General features: G+C 47.7%; 1 protein-coding gene across 1 annotated transcript in view; it reads left to right on the forward strand.

The window, feature by feature from the left end:
* Positions 1 to 2,626: 2,626 nt before the first annotated feature.
* Positions 2,627 to 26,687, forward strand: part of cryz (crystallin, zeta (quinone reductase)) — a 32,062-nt gene continuing 8,001 nt past the window's right edge. Inside the window, exons 1-5 of the mRNA XM_062070786.1 lie at positions 2,627 to 2,857; positions 4,087 to 4,239; positions 8,214 to 8,377; positions 11,814 to 11,865; positions 16,060 to 16,209. Coding sequence (XP_061926770.1) covers positions 2,750 to 2,857; positions 4,087 to 4,239; positions 8,214 to 8,377; positions 11,814 to 11,865; positions 16,060 to 16,209 — 627 coding nt within the window. The 5' untranslated portion in view covers positions 2,627 to 2,749. The remainder of the gene's footprint in view (positions 2,858 to 4,086; positions 4,240 to 8,213; positions 8,378 to 11,813; positions 11,866 to 16,059; positions 16,210 to 26,687) is intronic.

Here is a 26,687-nt window from a genome sequence, read left to right on the forward strand (position 1 = left end):
GCGGTGTATACCCTGGACAAGGAAGGTGGGGTACACCCTGGACAAGGAAGGCAGTGTACACCCTGCACAAGGAAGGAGGGGTACATCCTGGACAAGGAAGGCGGTGTATACCCTGGACAAGGAAGGAGGCGTACACCCTGGACAAGGAAGGAGGCGTACACCCTGGACAAGGAAGGCGGGGTACACCCTGGACAAGGAAGGAGGAAGGCGGTGTACACCCTGGAGAAGGAAGGCGGCCTACACCCTGGACAAGTCACTACCTCATCGCGGGGCCATCATTTTAAAATGTAAAAAGTAAAATGATTCGTTAATGGTGTTGAGGAGCAATAACTGCAATTAAAATACGGTTTGATTTTCATTTTATATTTCATATAACAACAATTAAGATCCCACGTAAACAGAAACAACAACAAAAACAGACCAAAACGGATGTTTTGTTATTTGTATTTTCAAAAGTCAAACCGCAGATAATTACTACAGTACCCGTATGGAGCATCACACTTGAGTTATTTAAACATGGCTCAACAACCACTGACACCTACACAGCTCAACAACCACTGACACCTACACAGCTCAACAACCACTGACACCTACACAGCTCAACAACCACTGACACCTACACAGCTCAACAACCACTGACACCTACACAGCTCAACAACCACTGACACCTACACAGCTCAACAACCACTGACACCTACACAGCTCAACAACCACTGACACCTACACAGCTCAACAACCACTGACACATACACAGCTCAACAACCACTGACACCTACACAGCTCAACAACCACTGACACCTACACAGCTCAACAACCACTGACACCTACACAGCTCAACAACCACTGACACATACACAGCTCAACAACCACTGACACCTACACAGCTCAACAACCACTGACACCTACACAGCTCAACAACCACTGACACATACACAGCTCAACAACCACTGACACCTACACAGCTCAACAACCACTGACACCTACACAGCTCAACAACCACTGACACCTACACAGCTCAACAACCACTGACACCTACACAGCTCAACAACCACTGACACCTACACAGCTCAACAACCACTGACACCTACACAGCTCAACAACCACTGACACCTACACAGCTCAACAACCACTGACACCTACACAAATCTTAACATTTCCATTTCCATTCATGAAACAAACATGTTATGACTAAAACAAACACTGACCGCCAGGTAAACAAAAGCAGATATGGCGACCAGGGCCCCACAATGCATTGCGAGATCACGTGACCTTTCAAGTTAAAGAATATCTTGTCCAGAGGGCGGCGCTGCAGACTTCTGAGATACACATTGATTGATTGATTGATTGATTGATTGATTGAAACTTTTATTATTAGATTGCACAGTACAGTACATATTCCGTACAATTGACCACTAAATGGTAACACCCCAATACGTTTTTCAACTTGTTTAAGTCGGGGTCCACTTAAATTGATTCATGGGACAAATATATACTATCAGCATAATACAGTCATCACACAAGATGATCATCAGAGTATATACATTGAATTATTGACATTATTTACAATCCGGTGAGGTGGAATGTGGAAGGGTGGGTGTTAGTTTAGGGTTGTAGCTGCCTGGAGGTGTTCTTTTAGTGCGCTTTTGAAGGAGGATATGATGCACTTTCTTTTCCACGTGTTGGGAGTGCATTCCACATTGATGTGGCATAGAAGGAGAATGAGTTAAGATCTTTGTTAGATGGGAATCTGGGTTTAACGTGGTTAGTGGAGCTCCCCCTGGTGTTGTGGTTATGGCGGTCATTTACGTTATGGAAGTAGTTTGACATGTACTTCGGTATCAGGGAGGTGTAGAGGATTTTATAGACTAGCCCAGTGGTTCTTAACCTGGGTTCCATGGAACCCTAGGGGTTGGGTGAGTCGGGCTCAGGGGTTCGGCGGAGGTCGAGACACACCCGACTCATCGTGTAAATAAAAACTTCTCCCTATCGGCGTATTACGGATACGACAACAGCAGAAGTCAGACTGATTTGCGGGTGTGTCATTTGTTGTGAGTTTATGTTGGTTTTGTTGTTTGAACAAGGTGATGTTCATGCACGCTTCATCAAGTGCACCAGTAATAAAACATGCTAACACTTTAGTATGGGGAACATATTCACCATTAATTAGTTGCTTATTAACATGCAAATTAGTAACATATTGGCTCTTAACTAGTCATTATTAAGTACTTATTAATGCCTTATTCGGCATGGCCTTATTATAACCCTAACCCTCTAACCCTGGCCCTAACCCTCTAACCCTAACCGAATAACTCTAAATTAAGTCTTTGTTACATAGAATATGTTCCCCTAGTGTCCAAATAACTCTAAATTAAGTCTTTGTTACTTAGAATATGTTCCCCACACTAAAGTGTTACCAAAAACATATAACTTTGTCCTGAATTTGAAAAGAAAACAACATTTTATTTGTCACAAAAGAAGGGTTGGGTGAATGCGCATATGAAACTGCTGGGGTTCAGTACCTCCAACAAGGTTAAGAACCACTGGACTAGGCTCAGTGCAAGTTGTTTTACTCTGTTCTCCACCCTGAGCCAGCCCACTTTGGAGAAGTGGGTGAGGTGTGATCTGGGGTGGAGCTCTAGAAGTAACCTGACTAGCTTGTTCTGGAATGTTTGGAGTCTAGATTGGAGGGTTTTGGAGCGTACAGTAAAGCGAGAGACGGTGTAAACAATACAACATTTGCACCACGAGTATGGCAGGCAGCAGGGTGATGAAGGCTATCCGGGTGAGCGAGTTCGGGGATCCGTCCGTCCTCAAACTGTGCGCCGACGTCAAGGTTCCGCAACCCGGGAAAAGTCAGGTGAGGAAATAGTTGTGTTCTGGTGAGTACACTAACTTTTACAAACCTTCCAAGATCCGCTCTTTAAAGTGTACTTCAATATTTGGACAAACTTGTAAATGATTGATGTACCAAACAGTACGGAGCTGAAACATACTTGCCAACCTTGAGACACGGGTGGGGGTGTAAATGATTGATGTACCAAGCAGTACCGAGCTGAAGACACTTTTAGCACAAGTCGTGTTCGGAATAATAGCAGCAAGCAGGGAGTGGATGTATGTGTTCTGGAATAAGGACAGAGGTCAAATGGAATACATCTATCTGTGGCAGCAAAGGAGACATTTAGTTGGCTTTGCATCCCCATTGAACACAACTGTGGTGCGTTCAAGGACCCTTGCAAAAGGAGCGGTGTCACTAGGTTCTAAAGAGACCCCAGGAGATGCACTCCTAATAACACAATCATAATAATCATTCATATATGGATTGGTATTTTCCACTGATGACAATATCTTCTTATTAATCACAACCAAATAATACAAAAATCTCTACATTCTGGATATTAGGGGCACCCAGAAAAATAATTTTACATCCAAATCGCGATTCTTATTTATCCTCATTCTAAATCAGTCAAAATTCCATCCAAAAATGGAAAAAAACTTTTTTTTTTTAGCTATTTCTATCCTCTGATCCTAAAATTCCTGCATTTTGAGACATGTCTCCATCTTGCAAACATGCTAACTGTTCTCAATATAACAAGCTAATGTTAGCATGCTAACGTTTTATGCAAGCATTTTTTACAAATTGTATCCGTCTTATCATGACTGTTGATACTTGGCGCCCTCATAGAAGTATGTTAACTTTGCTTATGTCATCATGCTAGTGTTAGCATGCTAACACTTTGAGCTAAATCTGACCGTTGAAACCCAAGATTCATGGCTTTTGACTGAGACATGTCTCTATCTTGCAAGTATGCTATCTGTTGCCATTATACCAAACCAATGTTAACATGCTAACATTTTGACTCATTTTATTTGTGTGAACCTAAATAGCATGGATCCTGATACTTTTAACTTTTCCAATGTCATCATGCTTATATATATATATATATATATATATATATATATATATATATATATATATATATATATATATATATATATATATATATATATATATATATATATATATATATATATATATATATATATATATATATATATATCATGTGTGTTCCATGTGGTGTGCTGCAGGTGTTAATTGGAGTCCATGCGTGCGGGGTGAATCCAGTGGAGACGTACATCCGAGCTGGGGCGTCCAGCCGCAAGCCCCCTCTGCCATACACACCTGGCACTGACGTAGCTGGAGTGGTGGACAGTGTGGGAGAAGGTGTCACAGCAGTCAAGGTAGTCTTCTCCTCACTGCCAATCATCAGTCTTTTTCTACCATAGGGCTGCGAGTCAAGAGACATGTGTTTGTCAGCTGTGTAATACACTTGTCCACCACTTGTGGCAGTAATGACAATATCAACCACACAGAAGGAGCTAAAGTCATAGAGAAGTTCCTTAAGCGCCAAAATGATGACTAAAGTGGATTTTCATTTGCAGTTTACTTGTATTGGCAGTTCATTCAGGAAACATATTTATATATATAATAATGATTTATCATTCAGGAAACATATTTATATATATAATAATGATTTATCATTCAGGAAACATATTTATATACAATAATAATTTATCATTCAGGAAACATATTTACATAAAATAATGATTTATCATTCAGGAAATATATTGTTGTCGTGCATTATCACCATAGTATCAACACCTCTATCGTGCGTTATCACCATAGTATCTGTCAGGGTTGCCCCTGACAGTTTGGTTGCGTTTGTCTTAGTTTCCTGTCAGTGCTTTTATTTTGTCTTCATTTCCTGCTTGTATCCCTGAGTGCTTTTTCCCCTCAGCTGTGGCTGATTGGCACCGGGCCACACCTGCTGTCAATCAGCCAGATGCTATTTGAACCTGCCTTCCCCTCCAGTCAGGGCTGGATTATTGTCATTCCTACCTGTCGTGTAGCTCGTTACAGCTACTACCTGTCGTGTAGCTCGTTACAGCTACTACCTATCGTGTAGCTCGTTACAGCTACTACCTGTCGTGTAGCTCGTTACAGCTACTACCTGTCGTGTAGCTCGTTACAGCTACTACCTGTCGTGTAGCTCGTTACAGCTACTACCTGTCGTGTAGCTCGTTACAGCTACTACCTGTCGTGTAGCTCGTTACAGCCACTACCTGTCGTGTAGCTCGTTACAGCCACTACCTGTCGTGTAGCTCGTTACAGCTACTACCTGTCGTGTAGCTCGTTACAGCTACTACCTGTCGTGTAGCTCGTTACAGCTACTACCTGTCGTGTAGCTCGTTACAGCTACTACCTGTCGTGTAGCTCGTTACAGCTACTACCTGTCGTGTAGCTCGTTACAGCTACTACCTGTCGTGTAGCTCGTTACAGCTACTACCTGTCGTGTAGCTCGTTACAGCCACTACCTGTCGTGTAGCTCGTTACAGCCACTACCTGTCGTGTAGCTCGTTACAGCCACTACCTGTCGTGTAGCTCGTTACAGCTACTACCTGTCGTGTAGCTCGTTACAGCTACTACCTGTCGTGTAGCTCGTTACAGCTACTACCTGTCGTGTAGCTCGTTACAGCTACTACCTGTCGTGTAGCTCGTTACAGCCACTACCTGTCGTGTAGCTCGTTACAGCTACTACCTGTCGTGTAGCTCGTTACAGCTACTACCTGTCGTGTAGCTCGTTACAGCTACTACCTGTCGTGTAGCTCGTTACAGCTACTACCTGTCGTGTAGCTCGTTACAGCTACTACCTGTCGTGTAGCTCGTTACAGCTACTACCTGTCGTGTAGCTCGTTACAGCTACTACCTGTCGTGTAGCTCGTTACAGCCACTACCTGTCGTGTAGCTCGTTACAGCTACTACCTGTCGTGCTACTACTTGTCCTTGTACCTGTCGTCGTAGCGGTAAGCTGTTCCTGTTAGCTATTTGTAGTTTGCTTTCTCCTAGCTCTTTTGTTTTGTGTTTTCTTGTTAGCCATTAGCTGTTTCCAGTTTTTCTGTTTGCTGGTTCCTATTTTCAGTTTTGGCTATTCCTAGTTCCTGGTTTGTGTTTTTACCTTTATTTCATGAACATTAAATCATGTTTTCCCGCTCAATGCCTGCCGCCATCTCTGCATCTTGGGGTTCCTCACCTACACAATGTGACAAGTATCAACACCTCTATCGTGCATTATCACCATAGTATCATCACCTCTATCGTGCATTATCACCATAGTATCAACACCTCTATCGTGCATTATCACCATAGTATCATCACCTCTATCGTGCATTATCACCATAGTATCAATACCTCTATCGTGCTTTATCACCATAGTATCATCACCTCTATCGTGCATTATCACCATAGTGTCAACACCTCTATTGTGCATTATCACCATAGTATCAACACCTCTATCGTGCATTATCACCATAGTATCATCACCTCTGTCGTGCATTATCACCATAGTGTCAACACCTCTATTGTGCATTATCACCATAGTGTCAACACCTCTGTCGTGCATTATCACCATAGTATCATCACCTCTGTCGTGCATTATCACCATAGTGTCAACACCTCTATTGTGCATTATCACCATAGTATCATCACCTCTATCGTGCATTATCATCATAGTATCAACACCTCTATCGTGCATTATCACCATAGTGTCAACACCTCTATCGTGCATTATCACCATAGTATCAACACCTCTATCGTGCATTATCACCATAGTATCAATACCTCTATCGTGCATTATCACCATAGTATCATCACCTCTGTCGTGCATTATCACCATAGTGTCAACACCTCTATTGTGCATTATCACCATAGTATCATCACCTCTATCGTGCATTATCATCATAGTATCAACACCTCTATCGTGCATTATCACCATAGTGTCAACACCTCTATCGTGCATTATCACCATAGTATCAACACCTCTATCGTGCATTATCACCATAGTATCAATACCTCTATCGTGCATTATCACCATAGTATCAATACCTCTATCGTGCTTTATCACCATAGTATCATCACCTCTATCGTGCATTATCACCATAGTATCAACACCTCTATTGTGCATTATCACCATAGTATCATCACCTCTATCGTGCATTATCACCATAGTGTCAACACCTCTATTGTGCATTATCACCATAGTGTCAACACCTCTATTGTGCATTATCACCAAAGTATCAACACCTCTATCGTGCATTATCACCATAGTATCAACACCTCTATCGTGCATTATCACCATAGTATCAACACCTCTATCGTGCATTATCACCTTAGTATCAACACCTCTATTGTGCATTATCACCATAGTATCAACACCTCTATTGTGCATTATCACCAAAGTATCAACACCTCTATCGTCAGCCAAATTTATATCGTACATCCAATTAAGTGGGTATTGTTCCCATTTGAAGCGATAGTTCCAATCACTGCTACCTGGGAATTGATACAGTACTCCAGCTTTGGTACTTTGGTATCAATTGTTTGATAATACAAAGATGTAACATTTATCAATGAAAAAGTCTTGTTTTATACACTTGTGAGTGTTAATTGAAGACATTAGATGTCAGTCCTGTAAAGGACATCTACGTATGTTGCCTAACCAGGAAGTAGCTTTTTCCATCAAGCCCAGCGTGTTATGTTGCGCCCTACAAAGTGTTTATACTGTAAGTGGTGTGCTTATTACACACCGGCTGATTGATTGTAACAATCATCTTCGTTGTAGTTTCCATTAGCGCTTTTGGAGGGGTTCAAATCGCCATGTAAAATTCCTAATGCTAATAGTAGCATGTCTATGGCGAATCCAATGTAAATTAGCATCAAGTTGGCACATTTTGGAGGAGTGAAGTCCTAATTTGGAAAATTGCAACATTACTTAGCGCTGCTTGACTGTTGACGTGAGTCGGTGTTTAGTTTGCAACCGGACATGACCTACTTTTTGTGAGATGAAGAGAAAGCAGAGCGTTGGGAGTAAGAAGGTGTGTGATGGAACACTCTGATGTACCTTTGTACACAATCAAACTATCTGGCCTGTGTGAGAAAGTAAGACTTTCCCACTCTAGTTAACAGGGCCCCATTGTCTCACGGTCGGTGCTTCCCAGACTTGTGCTCTCTCCACAGTGCATGAAGGAACATGTGCTGCTCCAGTCTTCAATAAAATTAAGAAAGACAATTTAGTTTGAATGACTCAAACAAGAACATTTCCAACAAAGTGCAATGAGTTTGATGTTTTGATCTGTGAATGGGAATTGTTGCTCTGCAGGCCGGGGACCGTGTTTTTACCACGGCCTGCAAGTCTGGAGGGTATGCAGAATTGGCTCTAGCCACAGAGGAGAGTGTCCACAAACTGCCGGACACTTTGGACTTCAGACAGGGAGCGGCCATCGGCATCCCGTACTTCACCGCCTACAGAGCGCTGGTTCAAAAGTAAGTCAACCTCCTCTGAAGACTTTAGCATCCCGTACTTCACCGCCTACAGAGCGCTGGTTCAAAAGTAAGTCAACCTCCTCTGAAGACTTTAGCATCCCGTACTTCACCGCCTACAGAGCGCTGGTTCAAAAGTAAGTCAACCTCCTCTGAAGACTTTAGCATCCCGTACTTCACCGCCTACAGAGCGCTGGTTCAAAAGTAAGTCAACCTCCTCTGAAGACTTTGGTATCCCATACTTCACCGCCTACAGAGCGCTGGTTCAAAAGTAAGTCAACCTCCTCTGAAGACTTTAGCATCCCGTACTTCACTGCCTACAGAGCGCTGGTTCAAAAGTAAGTCAACCTCCTCTGAAGACTTTAGCATCCCGTACTTCACCGCCTACAGAGCGCTGGTTCAAAAGTAAGTCAACCTCCTCTGAAGACTTTAGCATCCCGTACTTCCCCGCCTACAGAGCGCTGGTTCAAAAGTAAGTCAACCTCCTCTGAAGACTTTGGTATCCCATACTTCACCGCCTACAGAGCGCTGGTTCAAAAGTAAGTCAACCTCCTCTGAAGACTTTAGCATCCCGTACTTCACCGCCTACAGAGCGCTGGTTCAAAAGTAAGTCAACCTCCTCTGAAGACTTTGGCATCCCATACTTCACCGCCTACAGAGCGCTGGTTCAAAAGTAAGTCAACCTCCTCTGAAGACTTTAGCATCCCGTACTTCACCACCTACAGAGTGCTGGTTCACAAGTAAGTCAACCTCCTCTGAAGACTTTAGCATCCCGTACTTCACCACCTACAGAGTGCTGGTTCACAAGTAAGTCAACCTCCTCTGAAGACTTTAGCATCCCATACTTCACCGCCTACAGAGCGCTGGTTCAAAAGTAAGTCAACCTCCTCTGAAGACTTTAGCATCCCGTACTTCACCGCCTACAGAGCGCTGGTTCAAAAGTAAGTCAACCTCCTCTGAAGACTTTGGTATCCCATACTTCACCGCCTACAGAGCGCTGGTTCAAAAGTAAGTCAACCTCCTCTGAAGACTTTAGCATCCCGTACTTCACCGCCTACAGAGCGCTGGTTCAAAAGTAAGTCAACCTCCTCTGAAGACTTTGGCATCCCATACTTCACCGCCTACAGAGCGCTGGTACAAAAGTAAGTCAACCTCCTCTGAAGACTTTAGCATCCCGTACTTCACCACCTACAGAGTGCTGGTTCACAAGTAAGTCAACCTCCTCTGAAGACTTTAGCATCCCGTACTTCACCGCCTACAGAGCGCTGGTTCACAAGTAAGTCAACCTCCTCTGAAGACTTTAGCATCCCGTACTTCACCGCCTACAGAGCGCTGGTTCACAAGTAAGTCAACCTCCTCTGAAGACTTTGGTATCCCGTACTTCACCGTCTACAGAGCGCTGGTTCAAAAGTAAGTCAACCTCCTCTGAAGACTTTGGTATCCCGTACTTCACAGCCTACAGAGCGCTGGTTCACAAGTAAGTCAACCTCCTCTGAAGACTTTTGTATCCCGTACTTCACCGCCTACAGAGTGCTGGTTCACAAGTAAGTCAACCTCCTCTGAAGACTTTTGTATCACGTACTTCACCGCCTACAGAGCGCTGGTTCACAAGTAAGTCAACCTCCTCTGAAGACTTTAGCATCCCGTACTTCACCGCCTACAGAGCGCTGGTTCAAAAGTAAGTCAACCTCCTCTGAAGACTTTGGTATCCCATACTTCACCGCCTACAGAGCGCTGGTTCAAAAGTAAGTCAACCTCCTCTGAAGACTTTAGCATCCCGTACTTCACCGCCTACAGAGCGCTGGTTCAAAAGTAAGTCAACCTCCTCTGAAGACTTTGGCATCCCATACTTCACCGCCTACAGAGCGCTGGTTCAAAAGTAAGTCAACCTCCTCTGAAGACTTTAGCATCCCGTACTTCACCACCTACAGAGTGCTGGTTCACAAGTAAGTCAACCTCCTCTGAAGACTTTAGCATCCCATACTTCACCACCTACAGAGTGCTGGTTCACAAGTAAGTCAACCTCCTCTGAAGACTTTGGTATCCCGTACTTCACCGTCTACAGAGCGCTGGTTCAAAAGTAAGTCAACCTCCTCTGAAGACTTTAGCATCCCGTACTTCACCGCCTACAGAGCGCTGGTTCAAAGGTAAGTCAACCTCCTCTGAAGACTTTAGCATCCCGTACTTCACCGCCTACAGAGCGCTGGTTCAAAAGTAAGTCAACCTCCTCTGAAGACTTTGGCATCCCATACTTCACCGCCTACAGAGCGCTGGTTCAAAAGTAAGTCAACCTCCTCTGAAGACTTTAGCATCCCGTACTTCACCGCCTACAGAGCGCTGGTTCAAAAGTAAGTCAACCTCCTCTGAAGACTTTGGCATCCCGTACTTCACCGCCTACAGAGCGCTGGTACAAAAGTAAGTCAACCTCCTCTGAAGACTTTAGCATCCCGTACTTCACCACCTACAGAGTGCTGGTTCACAAGTAAGTCAACCTCCTCTGAAGACTTTAGCATCCCGTACTTCACCGCCTACAGAGCGCTGGTTCACAAGTAAGTCAACCTCCTCTGAAGACTTTAGCATCCCGTACTTCACCGCCTACAGAGCGCTGGTTCACAAGTAAGTCAACCTCCTCTGAAGACTTTGGTATCCCGTACTTCACCGTCTACAGAGCGCTGGTTCAAAAGTAAGTCAACCTCCTCTGAAGACTTTAGCATCCCGTACTTCACCGCCTACAGAGCGCTGGTTCACAAGTAAGTCAACCTCCTCTGAAGACTTTGGTATCCCGTACTTCACCGTCTACAGAGCGCTGGTTCAAAAGTAAGTCAACCTCCTCTGAAGACTTTGGTATCCCGTACTTCACCGCCTACAGAGCGCTGGTTCACAAGTAAGTCAACCTCCTCTGAAGACTTTGGTATCCCGTACTTCACCGCCTACAGAGTGCTGGTTCACAAGTAAGTCAACCTCCTCTGAAGACTTTTGTATCCCGTACTTCACCGCCTACAGAGTGCTGGTTCACAAGTAAGTCAACCTCCTCTGAAGACTTTAGCATCCCGTACTTCACCGCCTACAGAGCGCTGGTTCACAAGTAAGTCAACCTCCTCTGAAGACTTTGGTATCCCGTACTTCACCGTCTACAGAGCGCTGGTTCACAAGTAAGTCAACCTCCTCTGAAGACTTTGGTATCCCGTACTTCACCGCCTACAGAGCGCTGGTTCACAAGTAAGTCAAACTCCTCTAAAGAATGACATCTCTCTCACTCTGCGCCTTTTTCCTTTCATACTTGCTATGAATCTAAACTGCCTTTTTGAGATGGCCGCGCTTCTTAAATAAATGAAGAAAAGACTATTTTGTTTGAGTACTGTACTAGCAAAACCGAAGGGAAACGGCGGTAGAAAAAGAGTGAGTGCATATTGGCTTGAATCCTGTAAATGTGTTGCAGGGCCCACGTGAAGGCTGGAGAGACTGTCCTCATCCACGGAGCCAGTGGAGGGGTGAGAGCCTCCTCCCTTCACCACTATACGTCACACGCAACCACGCCAAACACTTCTTCTTCGAGCCTCCCCCCTTTCACAACTATACGTTCCCCCCATGACCACTCCAAACACTTCTTCTTAGAGCCTCCTCCCTTCACCACTATACGTCACACCTGACCACGCCAAACACTTCTTCTTAGAGCCTCCTCCCTTCACCACTATACGTCACACCTGACCACGCCAAACACTTCTTCTTAGAGCCTCCTCCCTTCACAACTATATGTCACACCCGACCACGCCAAACACTTCTTCTTAGAGCCTCCTCCCTTCACCACCATGCGCCACACTTAAGCATACCAAACACTTCTTCTTAGAGCCTCCTCCCTTCACCACTATACGTCACACCCGACCACGCCAAACACTTCTTCTTAAAGCCTCCTCCCTTCACCACTATACGTCACACCTGACCACGCCAAACACTTCTTCTTAGAGCCTCCTCCCTTCACCACTATACGTCACACCCGACCACACCAAACACTTCTTCTTAGAGCCTCCTCCCTTCACCACCATGCGCCACACTTAAGCATACCAAACACTTCTTCTTAGAGCCTCCTCCCTTCACCACTATACGTCACACCCGACCACGCCAAACACTTCTTCTTAGAGCCTCCTCCCTTCGCCACTATACGTCACACCTGACCACGCCAAACACTTCTTCTTAGAGCCTCCTCCCTTCACCACTATACGTCACACCTGACCACACCAAACACTTCTTCTTAGAGCCTCCTCCCTTCACCACTATACGTCACACCTGACCACGCCAAACACTTCTTCTTAGAGCCTCCTCCCTTCACCACTATACGTCACACCTGACCACGCCAAACACTTCTTCTTAGAGCCTCCTCCCTTCACAACTATATGTCACACCCGACCACGCCAAACACTTCTTCTTAGAGCCTCCTCCCTTCACCACCATGCGCCACACTTAAGCATACCAAACACTTCTTCTTAGAGCCTCCTCCCTTCACCACTATACGTCACACCCGACCACGCCAAACACTTCTTCTTAAAGCCTCCTCCCTTCACCACTATACGTCACACCTGACCACGCCAAACACTTCTTCTTAGAGCCTCCTCCCTTCACCACTATACGTCACACCCGACCACACCAAACACTTCTTCTTAGAGCCTCCTCCCTTCACCACCATGCGCCACACTTAAGCATACCAAACACTTCTTCTTAGAGCCTCCTCCCTTCACCACTATACGTCACACCCGACCACGCCAAACACTTCTTCTTAGAGCCTCCTCCCTTCGCCACTATACGTCACACCTGACCACGCCAAACACTTCTTCTTAGAGCCTCCTCCCTTCACCACTATACGTCACACCTGACCACGCCAAACACTTCTTCTTAGAGCCTCCTCCCTTCACAACTATATGTCACACCCGACCACTCCAAACACTTCTTCTTAGAGCCTCCTCCCTTCACCACCATGCGCCACACTTAAGCATACCAAACACTTCTTCTTAGAGCCTCCTCCCTTCACCACTATACGTCACACCCGACCACGCCAAACACTTCTTCTTAGAGCCTCCTCCCTTCGCCACTATACGTCACACCTGACCACGCCAAACACTTCTTCTTAGAGCCTCCTCCCTTCACCACTATACGTCACACCTGACCACGCCAAACACTTCTTCTTAGAGCCTCCTCCCTTCACAACTATATGTCACACCCGACCACTCCAAACACTTCTTCTTAGAGCCTCCTCCCTTCACCACCATGCGCCACACTTAAGCATACCAAACACTTCTTCTTAGAGCCTCCTCCCTTCACCACTATACGTCACACCCGACCACGCCAAACACTTCTTCTTAAAGCCTCCTCCCTTCACCACTATACGTCACACCTGACCACGCCAAACACTTCTTCTTAGAGCCTCCTCCCTTCACCACTATACGTCACACCCGACCACACCAAACACTTCTTCTTAGAGCCTCCTCCCTTCACCACCATGCGCCACACTTAAGCATACCAAACACTTCTTCTTAGAGCCTCCTCCCTTCACCACTATACGTCACACCCGACCACGCCAAACACTTCTTCTTAGAGCCTCCTCCCTTCGCCACTATACGTCACACCTGACCACGCCAAACACTTCTTCTTAGAGCCTCCTCCCTTCACCACTATACGTCACACCTGACCACGCCAAACACTTCTTCTTAGAGCCTCCTCCCTTCACAACTATATGTCACACCCGACCACTCCAAACACTTCTTCTTAGAGCCTCCTCCCTTCACCACCATGCGCCACACTTAAGCATACCAAACACTTCTTCTTAGAGCCTCCTCCCTTCACCACTATACGTCACACCCGACCACGCCAAACACTTCTTCTTAAAGCCTCCTCCCTTCACCACTATACGTCACACCTGACCACGCCAAACACTTCTTCTTAGAGCCTCCTCCCTTCACCACTATACGTCACACCCGACCACACCAAACACTTCTTCTTAGAGCCTCCTCCCTTCACCACCATGCGCCACACTTAAGCATACCAAACACTTCTTCTTAGAGCCTCCTCCCTTCACCACTATACGTCACACCCGACCACGCCAAACACTTCTTCTTAAAGCCTCCTCCCTTCACCACTATACGTCACACCTGACCACGCCAAACACTTCTTCTTAGAGCCTCCTCCCTTCACCACTATACGTCACACCCGACCACACCAAACACTTCTTCTTAGAGCCTCCTCCCTTCACCACCATGCGCCACACTTAAGCATACCAAACACTTCTTCTTAGAGCCTCCTCCCTTCACCACTATACGTCACACCCGACCACGCCAAACACTTCTTCTTAGAGCCTCCTCCCTTCGCCACTATACGTCACACCTGACCACGCCAAACACTTCTTCTTAGAGCCTCCTCCCTTCACCACTATACGTCACACCTGACCACGCCAAACACTTCTTCTTAGAGCCTCCTCCCTTCACAACTATATGTCACACCCGACCACTCCAAACACTTCTTCTTAGAGCCTCCTCCCTTCACCACCATGCGCCACACTTAAGCATACCAAACACTTCTTCTTAGAGCCTCCTCCCTTCACCACTATACGTCACACCCGACCACGCCAAACACTTCTTCTTAAAGCCTCCTCCCTTCACCACTATACGTCACACCTGACCACGCCAAACACTTCTTCTTAGAGCCTCCTCCCTTCACCACTATACGTCACACCCGACCACACCAAACACTTCTTCTTAGAGCCTCCTCCCTTCACCACCATGCGCCACACTTAAGCATACCAAACACTTCTTCTTAGAGCCTCCTCCCTTCACCACTATACGTCACACCCGACCACGCCAAACACTTCTTCTTAGAGCCTCCTCCCTTCGCCACTATACGTCACACCTGACCACGCCAAACACTTCTTCTTAGAGCCTCCTCCCTTCACCACTATACGTCACACCTGACCACGCCAAACACTTCTTCTTAGAGCCTCCTCCCTTCACAACTATACGTCACACCTGACCACGCCAAACACTTCTTCTTAGAGCCTCCTCCCTTCACAACTATATGTCACACCCGACCACTCCAAACACTTCTTCTTAGAGCCTCCTCCCTTCACCACCATGCGCCACACTTAAGCATACCAAACACTTCTTCTTAGAGCCTCCTCCCTTCACCACTATACGTCACACCCGACCACGCCAAACACTTCTTCTTAAAGCCTCCTCCCTTCACCACTATACGTCACACCTGACCACGCCAAACACTTCTTCTTAGAGCCTCCTCCCTTCACCACTATACGTCACACCCGACCACACCAAACACTTCTTCTTAGAGCCTCCTCCCTTCACAACTATACGTCACACCCGACCACGCCAAACACTTCTTCTTAGAGCCTCCTCCCTTCACCACCATGCGCCACACTTAAGCATACCAAACACTTCTTCTTAAAGCCTCCTCCCTTCACCACTATACGTCACACCCGACCACGCCAAACACTTCTTCTTAGAGCCTCCTCCCTTCACCACTATACGTCACACCCGACCACGCCAAACACTTCTTCTTAGAGCCTCCTCCCTTCACCACTATACGTCACACCCGACCACGCCAAACACTTCTTCTTAGAGCCTCCTCCCTTCACCACCATGCGCCACACTTAAGCATACCAAACACTTCTCCTTTTGCGGGCGCAGGTCGGCGTGGCGACGTGCCAGCTGTCGCGCATGCTAGGCCTCACGGTGTTGGGCACCGCAGGGACCAAAGAGGGAATGGAGCTGGTCGCCAGAAATGGAGCTCACCTGACGTTTAACCACAGAGAGAAGGACTATACTGGCCAAATCATGGTACTGCACACTCCCAGAAATGCTAGAAGCTTCTAGAGCAGACAGTAAAATACTTGTTTGTAATATTCTGACTCTATGGCCAAATCAAAATAATATTAGTTATATTTATAATGCAGACGACCACCATAATATTCAATATATGGTTCAATAAATACCCTATTTTCCGGACTATAAAGTGCACCGGTATATAAGCTACACCCACTAAATTTTAGAAGAAAAAATATGTTTCCATATATTAGCTGCAGATACTGTATATACGTTGTGAAAGGAGTTATTTACACAGAAATATTCTGTAAATGTTTGTTTACATAACTTCATTGTTTCCACATGGTATCTGTAACACGGCAGTAAAACAGCTGATCAAACAAAACAGAAGTCATGGTCATGGACCCACTAGCTGCGGACGCTAGCTCTCCAATCAGCTAAACAGACTCAATAACTCCGTGCTGATGTTTTGCTGAATTTAAAAACTGAAACAATACAAAAAGAATGCCATTGTAAGTTAATAACACTAACACAGCTACTTGTAAACATGTTAGCATATTAGCTAATGCTAAAAATACTAGCTACATTACTATAGCATGTACATATATACATGAAAACATTCCTACAGACATCACACATGTGACGCTTTAGTAAGTAAGAATTGTTTTAGTTATATTGTAAAACTTATAAATGTTGCTTGGAGTGACGAATGAAGAATCCATATGAGTAGGAACGCTATGGAAAGCTCTTAAAAGAAGAGCAATGCAGCACCTGCATCATCCAAAAGATGGCGCCATAGCATAAACAACAACACACCTCTTCAGTGTATTCACTTTTTTTTCTTAAAAACTGTCAGCGAAGAAAAACCCCTAAGTTAGCCACACCGTTTTATAATCAGCAGGGTTCAAAGCGTAGGAAAAAAGTAGCGGCTTATAGTTTGGAATTTAGGGTAGTTGATAGCGTATTGGCTAGTCAGGTCAGTCTTTGCTAAATCTTGTATTTTGTTGCGACCTACAAAGTGTAAGTAAGTAAGTATTATTACTTACCAGCTGTTTGATTATAACGTGCATTTTACTTGTTGTACTTTTGAAATCGCCATGTAAAAACGCTAATGAAGTGAAGTGAAGTGAATTATATTTATATAGCGCTTTTCTCTAGTGACTCAAAGCGCTTTACATAGTGAAAACCCAATATCTAAGTTACATTTAAACCAGTGTGGGTGGCACTGAGAGCAGGTGGGTAAAGTGTCTTGCCCAAGGACACAACGGCAGTGACTAGGATGGCGGAAGCGGGGATCGAACCTGCAACCCTCAGGTTGATGGCACGGCCACTCTACCAACCGAGCTATACCGCCCCTAATAATGCTATTTAGTACCATGTCAATTGTAAAGCCAATTTATATTAGCGCATTTTTGGAGTCTTGCTTTACTCAGGCTGGAGCTTTTTTTGAAATCCCTTTTTAGTTGGCATTGAGAGTTGCAACATTACCTAGACCTAATGGACCTCACACACCTGTGTCTGACTCATGTGGACCTCACACACCTGTGTGTCTGACTCATGTGGACCTCACACACCTGTGTGTCTGACTCATGTGGACCTCACACACCTGTGTGTCTGACTCATGTGGACCTCACACACCTGTGTGTGTGACTCATGTGGACCTCACACACCTGTGTGTCTGACTCATGTGGACCTCACACACCTGTGTCTGACTCATGTAGACCTCACACACCTGTGTCTGACTCATGTGGACCTCACACACCTGTGTGTCTGACTCATGTGGACCTCACACACCTGTGTGTGTGACTCATGTGGACCCCACACACCTGTGTCTGACTCATGTGGACCTCACACACCTGTGTGTCTGACTCATGTGGACCTCACACACCTGTGTCTGACTCATGTAGACCTCACACACCTGTGTGTCTGACTCATGTGGACCTCACACACCTGTGTGTCTGACTCATGTAGACCTCACACACCTGTGTGTCTGACTCATGTGGACCTCACACACCTGTGTGTCTGACTCATGTAGACCTCACACACCTGTGTGTCTGACTCATGTGGACCTCACACACCTGTGTGTCTGACTCATGTGGACCTCACACACCTGTGTGTCTGACTCATGTGGACCTCACACACCTGTGTGTCTGACTCATGTGGACCTCACACACCTGTGTCTGACTCATGTGGACCTCACACACCTGTGTCTGACTCATGTAGACCTCACACACCTGTGTCTGACTCATGTGGACCTCACACACCTGTGTGTCTGACTCATGTGGACCTCACACACCTGTGTCTGACTCATGTAGACCTCACACACCTGTGTGTCTGACTCATGTGGACCTCACACACCTGTGTGTCTGACTCATGTAGACCTCACACACCTGTGTGTCTGACTCATGTGGACCTCACACACCTGTGTGTCTGACTCATGTAGACCTCACACACCTGTGTGTCTGACTCATGTGGACCTCACACACCTGTGTGTCTGACTCATGTGGACCTCACACACCTGTGTGTCTGACTCATGTGGACCTCACACACCTGTGTGTCTGACTCATGTGGACCTCACACACCTGTGTCTGACTCATGTGGACCTCACACACCTGTGTCTGACTCATGTAGACCTCACACACCTGTGTCTGACTCATGTAGACCTCACACACCTGTGTGTCTGACTCATGTGGACCTCACACACCTGTGTGTCTGACTCATGTGGACCTCACACACCTGTGTCTGACTCATGTGGACCTCACACACCTGTGTGTCTGACTCATGTAGACCTCACACACCTGTGTCTGACTCATGTAGACCTCACACACCTGTGTGTCTGACTCATGTGGACCTCACACACCTGTGTGTCTGACTCATGTAGACCTCACACACCTGTGTCTGACTCATGTAGACCTCACACACCTGTGTGTCTGACTCATGTGGACCTCACACACCTGTGTGTCTGACTCATGTAGACCTCACACACCTGTGTCTGACTCATGTAGACCTCACACACCTGTGTGTCTGACTCATGTGGACCTCACACACCTGTGTGTCTGACTCATGTGGACCTCACACACCTGTGTCTGACTCATGTAGACCTCACACACCTGTGTCTGACTCATGTAGACCTCACACACCTGTGTGTCTGACTCATGTGGACCTCACACACCTGTGTGTCTGACTCATGTGGACCTCACACACCTGTGTCTGACTCATGTGGACCTCACACACCTGTGTGTCTGACTCATGTAGACCTCACACACCTGTGTCTGACTCATGTGGACCTCACACACCTGTGTGTCTGACTCATGTAGACCTCACACACCTGTGTGTCTGACTCATGTGGACCTCACACACCTGTGTCTGACTCATGTAGACCTCACACACCTGTGTGTCTGACTCATGTGGACCTCACACACCTGTGTCTGACTCATGTAGACCTCACACACCTGTGTCTGACTCATGTAGACCTCACACACCTGTGTGTCTGACTCATGTAGACCTCACACACCTGTGTCTGACTCATGTGGACCTCACACACCTGTGTCTGACTCATGTAGACCTCACACACCTGTGTCTGACTCATGTAGACCTCACACACCTGTGTGTCTGACTCATGTGGACCTCACACACCTGTGTGTCTGACTCATGTAGACCTCACACACCTGTGTCTGACTCATGTAGACCTCACACACCTGTGTCTGACTCATGTGGACCTCACACACCTGTGTCTGACTCATGTGGACCTCACACACCTGTGTGTCTGACTCATGTGGACCTCACACACCTGTGTCTGACTCATGTAGACCTCACACACCTGTGTGTCTGACTCATGTGGACCTCACACACCTGTGTGTCTGACTCATGTAGACCTCACACACCTGTGTCTGACTCATGTAGACCTCACACACCTGTGTCTGACTCATGTGGACCTCACACACCTGTGTCTGACTCATGTGGACCTCACACACCTGTGTGTCTGACTCATGTGGACCTCACACACCTGTGTGTCTGACTCATGTGGACCTCACACACCTGTGTGTCTGACTCATGTGGACCTCACACACCTGTGTGTCTGACTCATGTAGACCTCACACACCTGTGTGTCTGACTCATGTGGACCTCACACACCTGTGTGTCTGACTCATGTAGACCTCACACACCTGTGTGTCTGACTCATGTGGACCTCACACACCTGTGTGTCTGACTCATGTGGACCTCACACACCTGTGTCTGACTCATGTAGACCTCACACACCTGTGTCTGACTCATGTAGACCTCACACACCTGTGTGTCTGACTCATGTGGACCTCACACACCTGTGTGTCTGACTCATGTAGACCTCACACACCTGTGTGTCTGACTCATGTGGACCTCACACACCTGTGTGTCTGACTCATGTGGACCTCACACACCTGTGTCTGACTCATGTGGACCTCACACACCTGTGTCTGACTCATGTGGACCTCACACACCTGTGTGTCTGACTCATGTAGACCTCACACACCTGTGTGTCTGACTCATGTGGACCTCACACACCTGTGTCTGACTCATGTGGACCTCACACACCTGTGTGTCTGACTCATGTAGACCTCACACACCTGTGTGTCTGACTCATGTGGACCTCACACACCTGTGTCTGACTCATGTAGACCTCACACACCTGTGTGTCTGACTCATGTGGACCTCACACACCTGTGTCTGACTCATGTAGACCTCACACACCTGTGTCTGACTCATGTAGACCTCACACACCTGTGTGTCTGACTCATGTAGACCTCACACACCTGTGTCTGACTCATGTGGACCTCACACACCTGTGTCTGACTCATGTAGACCTCACACACCTGTGTCTGACTCATGTAGACCTCACACACCTGTGTGTCTGACTCATGTGGACCTCACACACCTGTGTGTCTGACTCATGTAGACCTCACACACCTGTGTCTGACTCATGTAGACCTCACACACCTGTGTCTGACTCATGTGGACCTCACACACCTGTGTCTGACTCATGTGGACCTCACACACCTGTGTCTGACTCATGTGGACCTCACACACCTGTGTCTGACTCATGTAGACCTCACACACCTGTGTCTGACTCATGTGGACCTCACACACCTGTGTCTGACTCATGTGGACCCCACACACCTGTGTCTGACTCATGTAGACCTCACACACCTGTGTCTGACTCATGTAGACCTCACACACCTGTGTGTCTGACTCATGTGGACCTCACACACCTGTGTCTGACTCATGTAGACCTCACACACCTGTGTGTCTGACTCATGTAGACCTCACACACCTGTGTCTGACTCATGTGGACCTCACACACCTGTGTCTGACTCATGTGGACCTCACACACCTGTGTCTGACTCATGTGGACCTCACACACCTGTGTCTGACTCATGTGGACCTCACACACCTGTGTCTGACTCATGTGGACCTCACACACCTGTGTGTCTGACTCATGTGGACCTCACACACCTGTGTCTGACTCATGTGGACCTCACACACCTGTGCGTGACTTATGTGGACCTCACACACCTGTGTGTCTGACTCATGTGGACCTCACACACCTGTGTCTGACTCATGTGGACCTCACACACCTGTGTGTCTGACTCATGTGGACCTCACACACCTGTGTCTGACTCATGTGGACCTCACACACCTGTGTCTGACTCATGTGGACCTCACACACCTGTGTCTGACTCATGTGGACCTCACACACCTGTGTGTGTGACTCATGTGGACCTCACACACCTGTGTCTGACTCATGTAGACCTCACACACCTGTGTGTCTGACTCATGTGGACCTCACACACCTGTGTCTGACTCATGTGGACCTCACACACCTGTGTGTCTGACTCATGTGGACCTCACACACCTGTGTGTCTGACTCATGTGGACCTCACACACCTGTGTGTCTGACTCATGTGGACCTCACACACCTGTGTGTGTGACTCATGTGGACCTCACACACCTGTGTGTCTGACTCATGTGGACCTCACACACCTGTGTGTGTGACTCATGTGGACCTCACACACCTGTGTGTCTGACTCATGTGGACCTCACACACCTGTGTGTGTGACTCATGTGGACCCTCACACACCTGTGTCTGACTCATGTGGACCTCACACACCTGTGTGTCTGACTCATGTGGACCTCACACACCTGTGTCTGACTCATGTAGACCTCACACACCTGTGTGTCTGACTCATGTGGACCTCACACACCTGTGTGTCTGACTCATGTAGACCTCACACACCTGTGTGTCTGACTCATGTGGACCTCACACACCTGTGTCTGACTCATGTAGGACCTCACACACCTGTGTCTGACTCATGTAGACCTCACACACCTGTGTGTCTGACTCATGTGGACCTCACACACCTGTGTGTCTGACTCATGTAGACCTCACACACCTGTGTCTGACTCATGTGGACCTCACACACCTGTGTGTCTGACTCATGTGGACCTCACACACCTGTGTCTGACTCATGTGGACCTCACACACCTGTGTCTGACTCATGTGGACCTCACACACCTGTGTGTCTGACTCATGTAGACCTCACACACCTGTGTGTCTGACTCATGTGGACCTCACACACCTGTGTCTGACTCATGTGGACCTCACACACCTGTGTGTCTGACTCATGTAGACCTCACACACCTGTGTGTCTGACTCATGTGGACCTCACACACCTGTGTCTGACTCATGTAGGACCTCACACACCTGTGTCTGACTCATGTAGGACCTCACACACCTGTGTGTCTGACTCATGTAGACCTCACACACCTGTGTCTGACTCATGTGGACCTCACACACCTGTGTGTCTGACTCATGTAGACCTCACACACCTGTGTCTGACTCATGTAGACCTCACACACCTGTGTGTCTGACTCATGTGGACCTCACACACCTGTGTGTCTGACTCATGTGAGACCTCACACCACCTGTGTCTGACTCATGTAGGACCTCACACACCTGTGTCTGACTCATGTGGACCTCACACACCTGTGTCTGACTCATGTGGACCTCACACACCTGTGTCTGACTCATGTGGACCTCACACACCTGTGTGTGACTCATGTAGACCTCACACACCTGTGTCTGACTCATGTGGACCTCACACACCTGTGTCTGACTCATGTGGACCTCCACACACCTGTGGTCTGACTCATGTAGACCTCACACACCTGTGTCTGACTCATGTAGACCTCACACACCTGTGTGTCTGACTCATGTGGACCTCACACACCTGTGTCTGACTCATGTAGACCTCACACACCTGTGTCTGACTCATGTGGACCTCACACACCTGTGTCTGACTCATGTGGACCTCACACACCTGTGTCTGACTCATGTGGACCTCACACACCTGTGTGTCTGACTCATGTGGACCTCACACACCTGTGTGTCTGACTCATGTGGACCTCACACACCTGTGTCTGACTCATGTGGACCTCACACACCTGTGTGTCTGACTCATGTAGACCTCACACACCTGTGTCTGACTCATGTAGGACCTCACACACCTGTGTCTGACTCATGTGGACCTCACACACCTGTGTCTGACTCATGTGGACCTCACACACCTGTGGTCTGACTCATGTGGACCTCACACACCTGTGTCTGACTCATGTGGACCTCACACACCTGTGTCTGACTCATGTGGACCTCACACACCTGTGTGTGACTCATGTGGACCTCACACACCTGTGTCTGACTCATGTGGACCTCACACACCTGTGTGTCTGACTCATGTGGACCTCACACACCTGTGTGTCTGACTCATGTGGACCTCACACACCTGTGTCTGACTCATGTGGACCTCACACACCTGTGTGTCTGACTCATGTGGACCTCACACACCTGTGTCTGACTCATGTGGACCTCACACACCTGTGCGTGACTATGTGGACCTCACACACCTGTGTGTCTGACTCATGTGGACCTCACACACCTGTGTCTGACTCATGTGGACCTCACACACCTGTGTGTCTGACTCATGTGGACCTCACACACCTGTGTCTGACTCATGTGGACCTCACACACCTGTGTCTGACTCATGTGGACCTCACACACCTGTGTCTGACTCATGTGGACCTCACACACCTGTGTGTGTGACTCATGTGGACCTCACACACCTGTGTCTGACTCATGTAGACCTCACACACCTGTGTGTCTGACTCATGTGGACCTCACACACCTGTGTCTGACTCATGTGGACCTCACACACCTGTGTGTCTGACTCATGTGGACCTCACACACTGTGTCTGACTCATGTGGACCTCACACACCTGTGCGTGACTCATGTGGACCTCACACACCTGTGTGTCTGACTCATGTGGACCTCACACACCTGTGTCTGACTCATGTGGACCTCACACACCTGTGTGTCTGACTCATGTGGACCTCACACACCTGTGGTCTGACTCATGTGGACCTCACACACCTGTGTCTGACTCATGTGGACCTCACACACCTGTGTCTGACTCATGTGGACCTCACACACCTGTGTGTCTGACTCATGTGGACCTCACACACCTGTGTCTGACTCATGTAGGACCTCACACACCTGTGTGTCTGACTCATGTGGACCTCACACACCTGTGTCTGACTCATGTGGACCTCACACACCTGTGTGTCTGACTCATGTGGACCTCACACACCTGTGTGTCTGACTCATGTGGACCTCACACACCTGTGGTCTGACTCATGTGGACCTCACACACCTGTGTCTGACTCATGTGGACCTCACACACCTGTGTGTCTGACTCATGTGGACCTCACACACCTGTGTGTCTGACTCATGTGGACCTCACACACCTGTGTCTGACTCATGTGGACCTCACACACCTGTGTGTCTGACTCATGTGGACCTCACACACCTGTGTCTGACTCATGTAGGACCTCACACACTGTGTGTCTGACTCATGTGGACCTCACACACCTGTGTGTCTGACTCATGTAGACCTCACACACCTGTGTGTCTGACTCATGTGGACCTCACACACCTGTGTCTGACTCATGTAGACCTCACACACCTGTGTCTGACTCATGTAGACCTCACACACCTGTGTGTCTGACTCATGTGGACCTCACACACCTGTGTGTCTGACTCATGTAGACCTCACACACCTGTGTCTGACTCATGTGGACCTCACACACCTGTGTGTCTGACTCATGTGGACCTCACACACCTGTGTCTGACTCATGTGGACCTCACACACCTGTGTCTGACTCATGTGGACCTCACACACCTGTGTGTCTGACTCATGTAGACCTCACACACCTGTGTGTCTGACTCATGTGGACCTCACACACCTGTGTCTGACTCATGTGGACCTCACACACCTGTGTGTCTGACTCATGTAGACCTCACACACCTGTGTGTCTGACTCATGTGGACCTCACACACCTGTGTCTGACTCATGTAGACCTCACACACCTGTGTCTGACTCATGTAGACCTCACACACCTGTGTGTCTGACTCATGTAGGACCTCACACACCTGTGTCTGACTCATGTGGACCTCACACACCTGTGTCTGACTCATGTAGACCTCACACACCTGTGTCTGACTCATGTAGACCTCACACACCTGTGTGTCTGACTCATGTGGACCTCACACACCTGTGTCTGACTCATGTAGACCTCACACACCTGTGTCTGACTCATGTAGACCTCACACACCTGTGTCTGACTCATGTGGACCTCACACACCTGTGTCTGACTCATGTGGACCTCACACACCTGTGTCTGACTCATGTAGACCTCACACACCTGTGTCTGACTCATGTGGACCTCACACACCTGTGTCTGACTCATGTGGACCTCACACAACCTGTGTCTGACTCATGTGGACCTCACACACCTGTGTCTGACTCATGTAGACCTCACACACCTGTGTCTGACTCATGTAGACCTCACACCACCTGTGTCTGACTCATGTGGACCTCACACACCTGTGTCTGACTCATGTGGACCTCACACACCTGTGTCTGACTCATGTGGACCTCACACACCTGTGTCTGACTCATGTGGACCTCACACACCTGTGTCTGACTCATGTGGACCTCACACACCTGTGTCTGACTCATGTGGACCTCACACACCTGTGTCTGACTCATGTGACCTCACACACCTGTGTCTGACTCATGTGGACCTCACACACCTGTGTGTCTGACTCATGTAGACCTCACACACCTGTGTCTGACTCATGTCGACCTCACACACCTGTGTCTGACTCATGTGGACCTCACTCACCTGTGTCTTGGACTCACCTGTTGACCTCACACACCTCTGCTGTGTCCTGACTCATGTGGACCTCACACACCTGTGTCTGACTCATGTGGACCTCACACTTCACCTGTGTGTGACTCATGTGGACCTCACACAGTCCTGTGTGTGACTCCATGTAGACCTCACACACCTGTGTCTGACTCATGTGGACCTCACACACCTGTGTCTGACTCATGTGGAC

The sequence above is a fragment of the Entelurus aequoreus genome, linkage group LG14 (assembly GCF_033978785.1).
Source record: "Entelurus aequoreus isolate RoL-2023_Sb linkage group LG14, RoL_Eaeq_v1.1, whole genome shotgun sequence".
Taxonomy (NCBI): Eukaryota; Metazoa; Chordata; class Actinopteri; order Syngnathiformes; family Syngnathidae; genus Entelurus; species Entelurus aequoreus.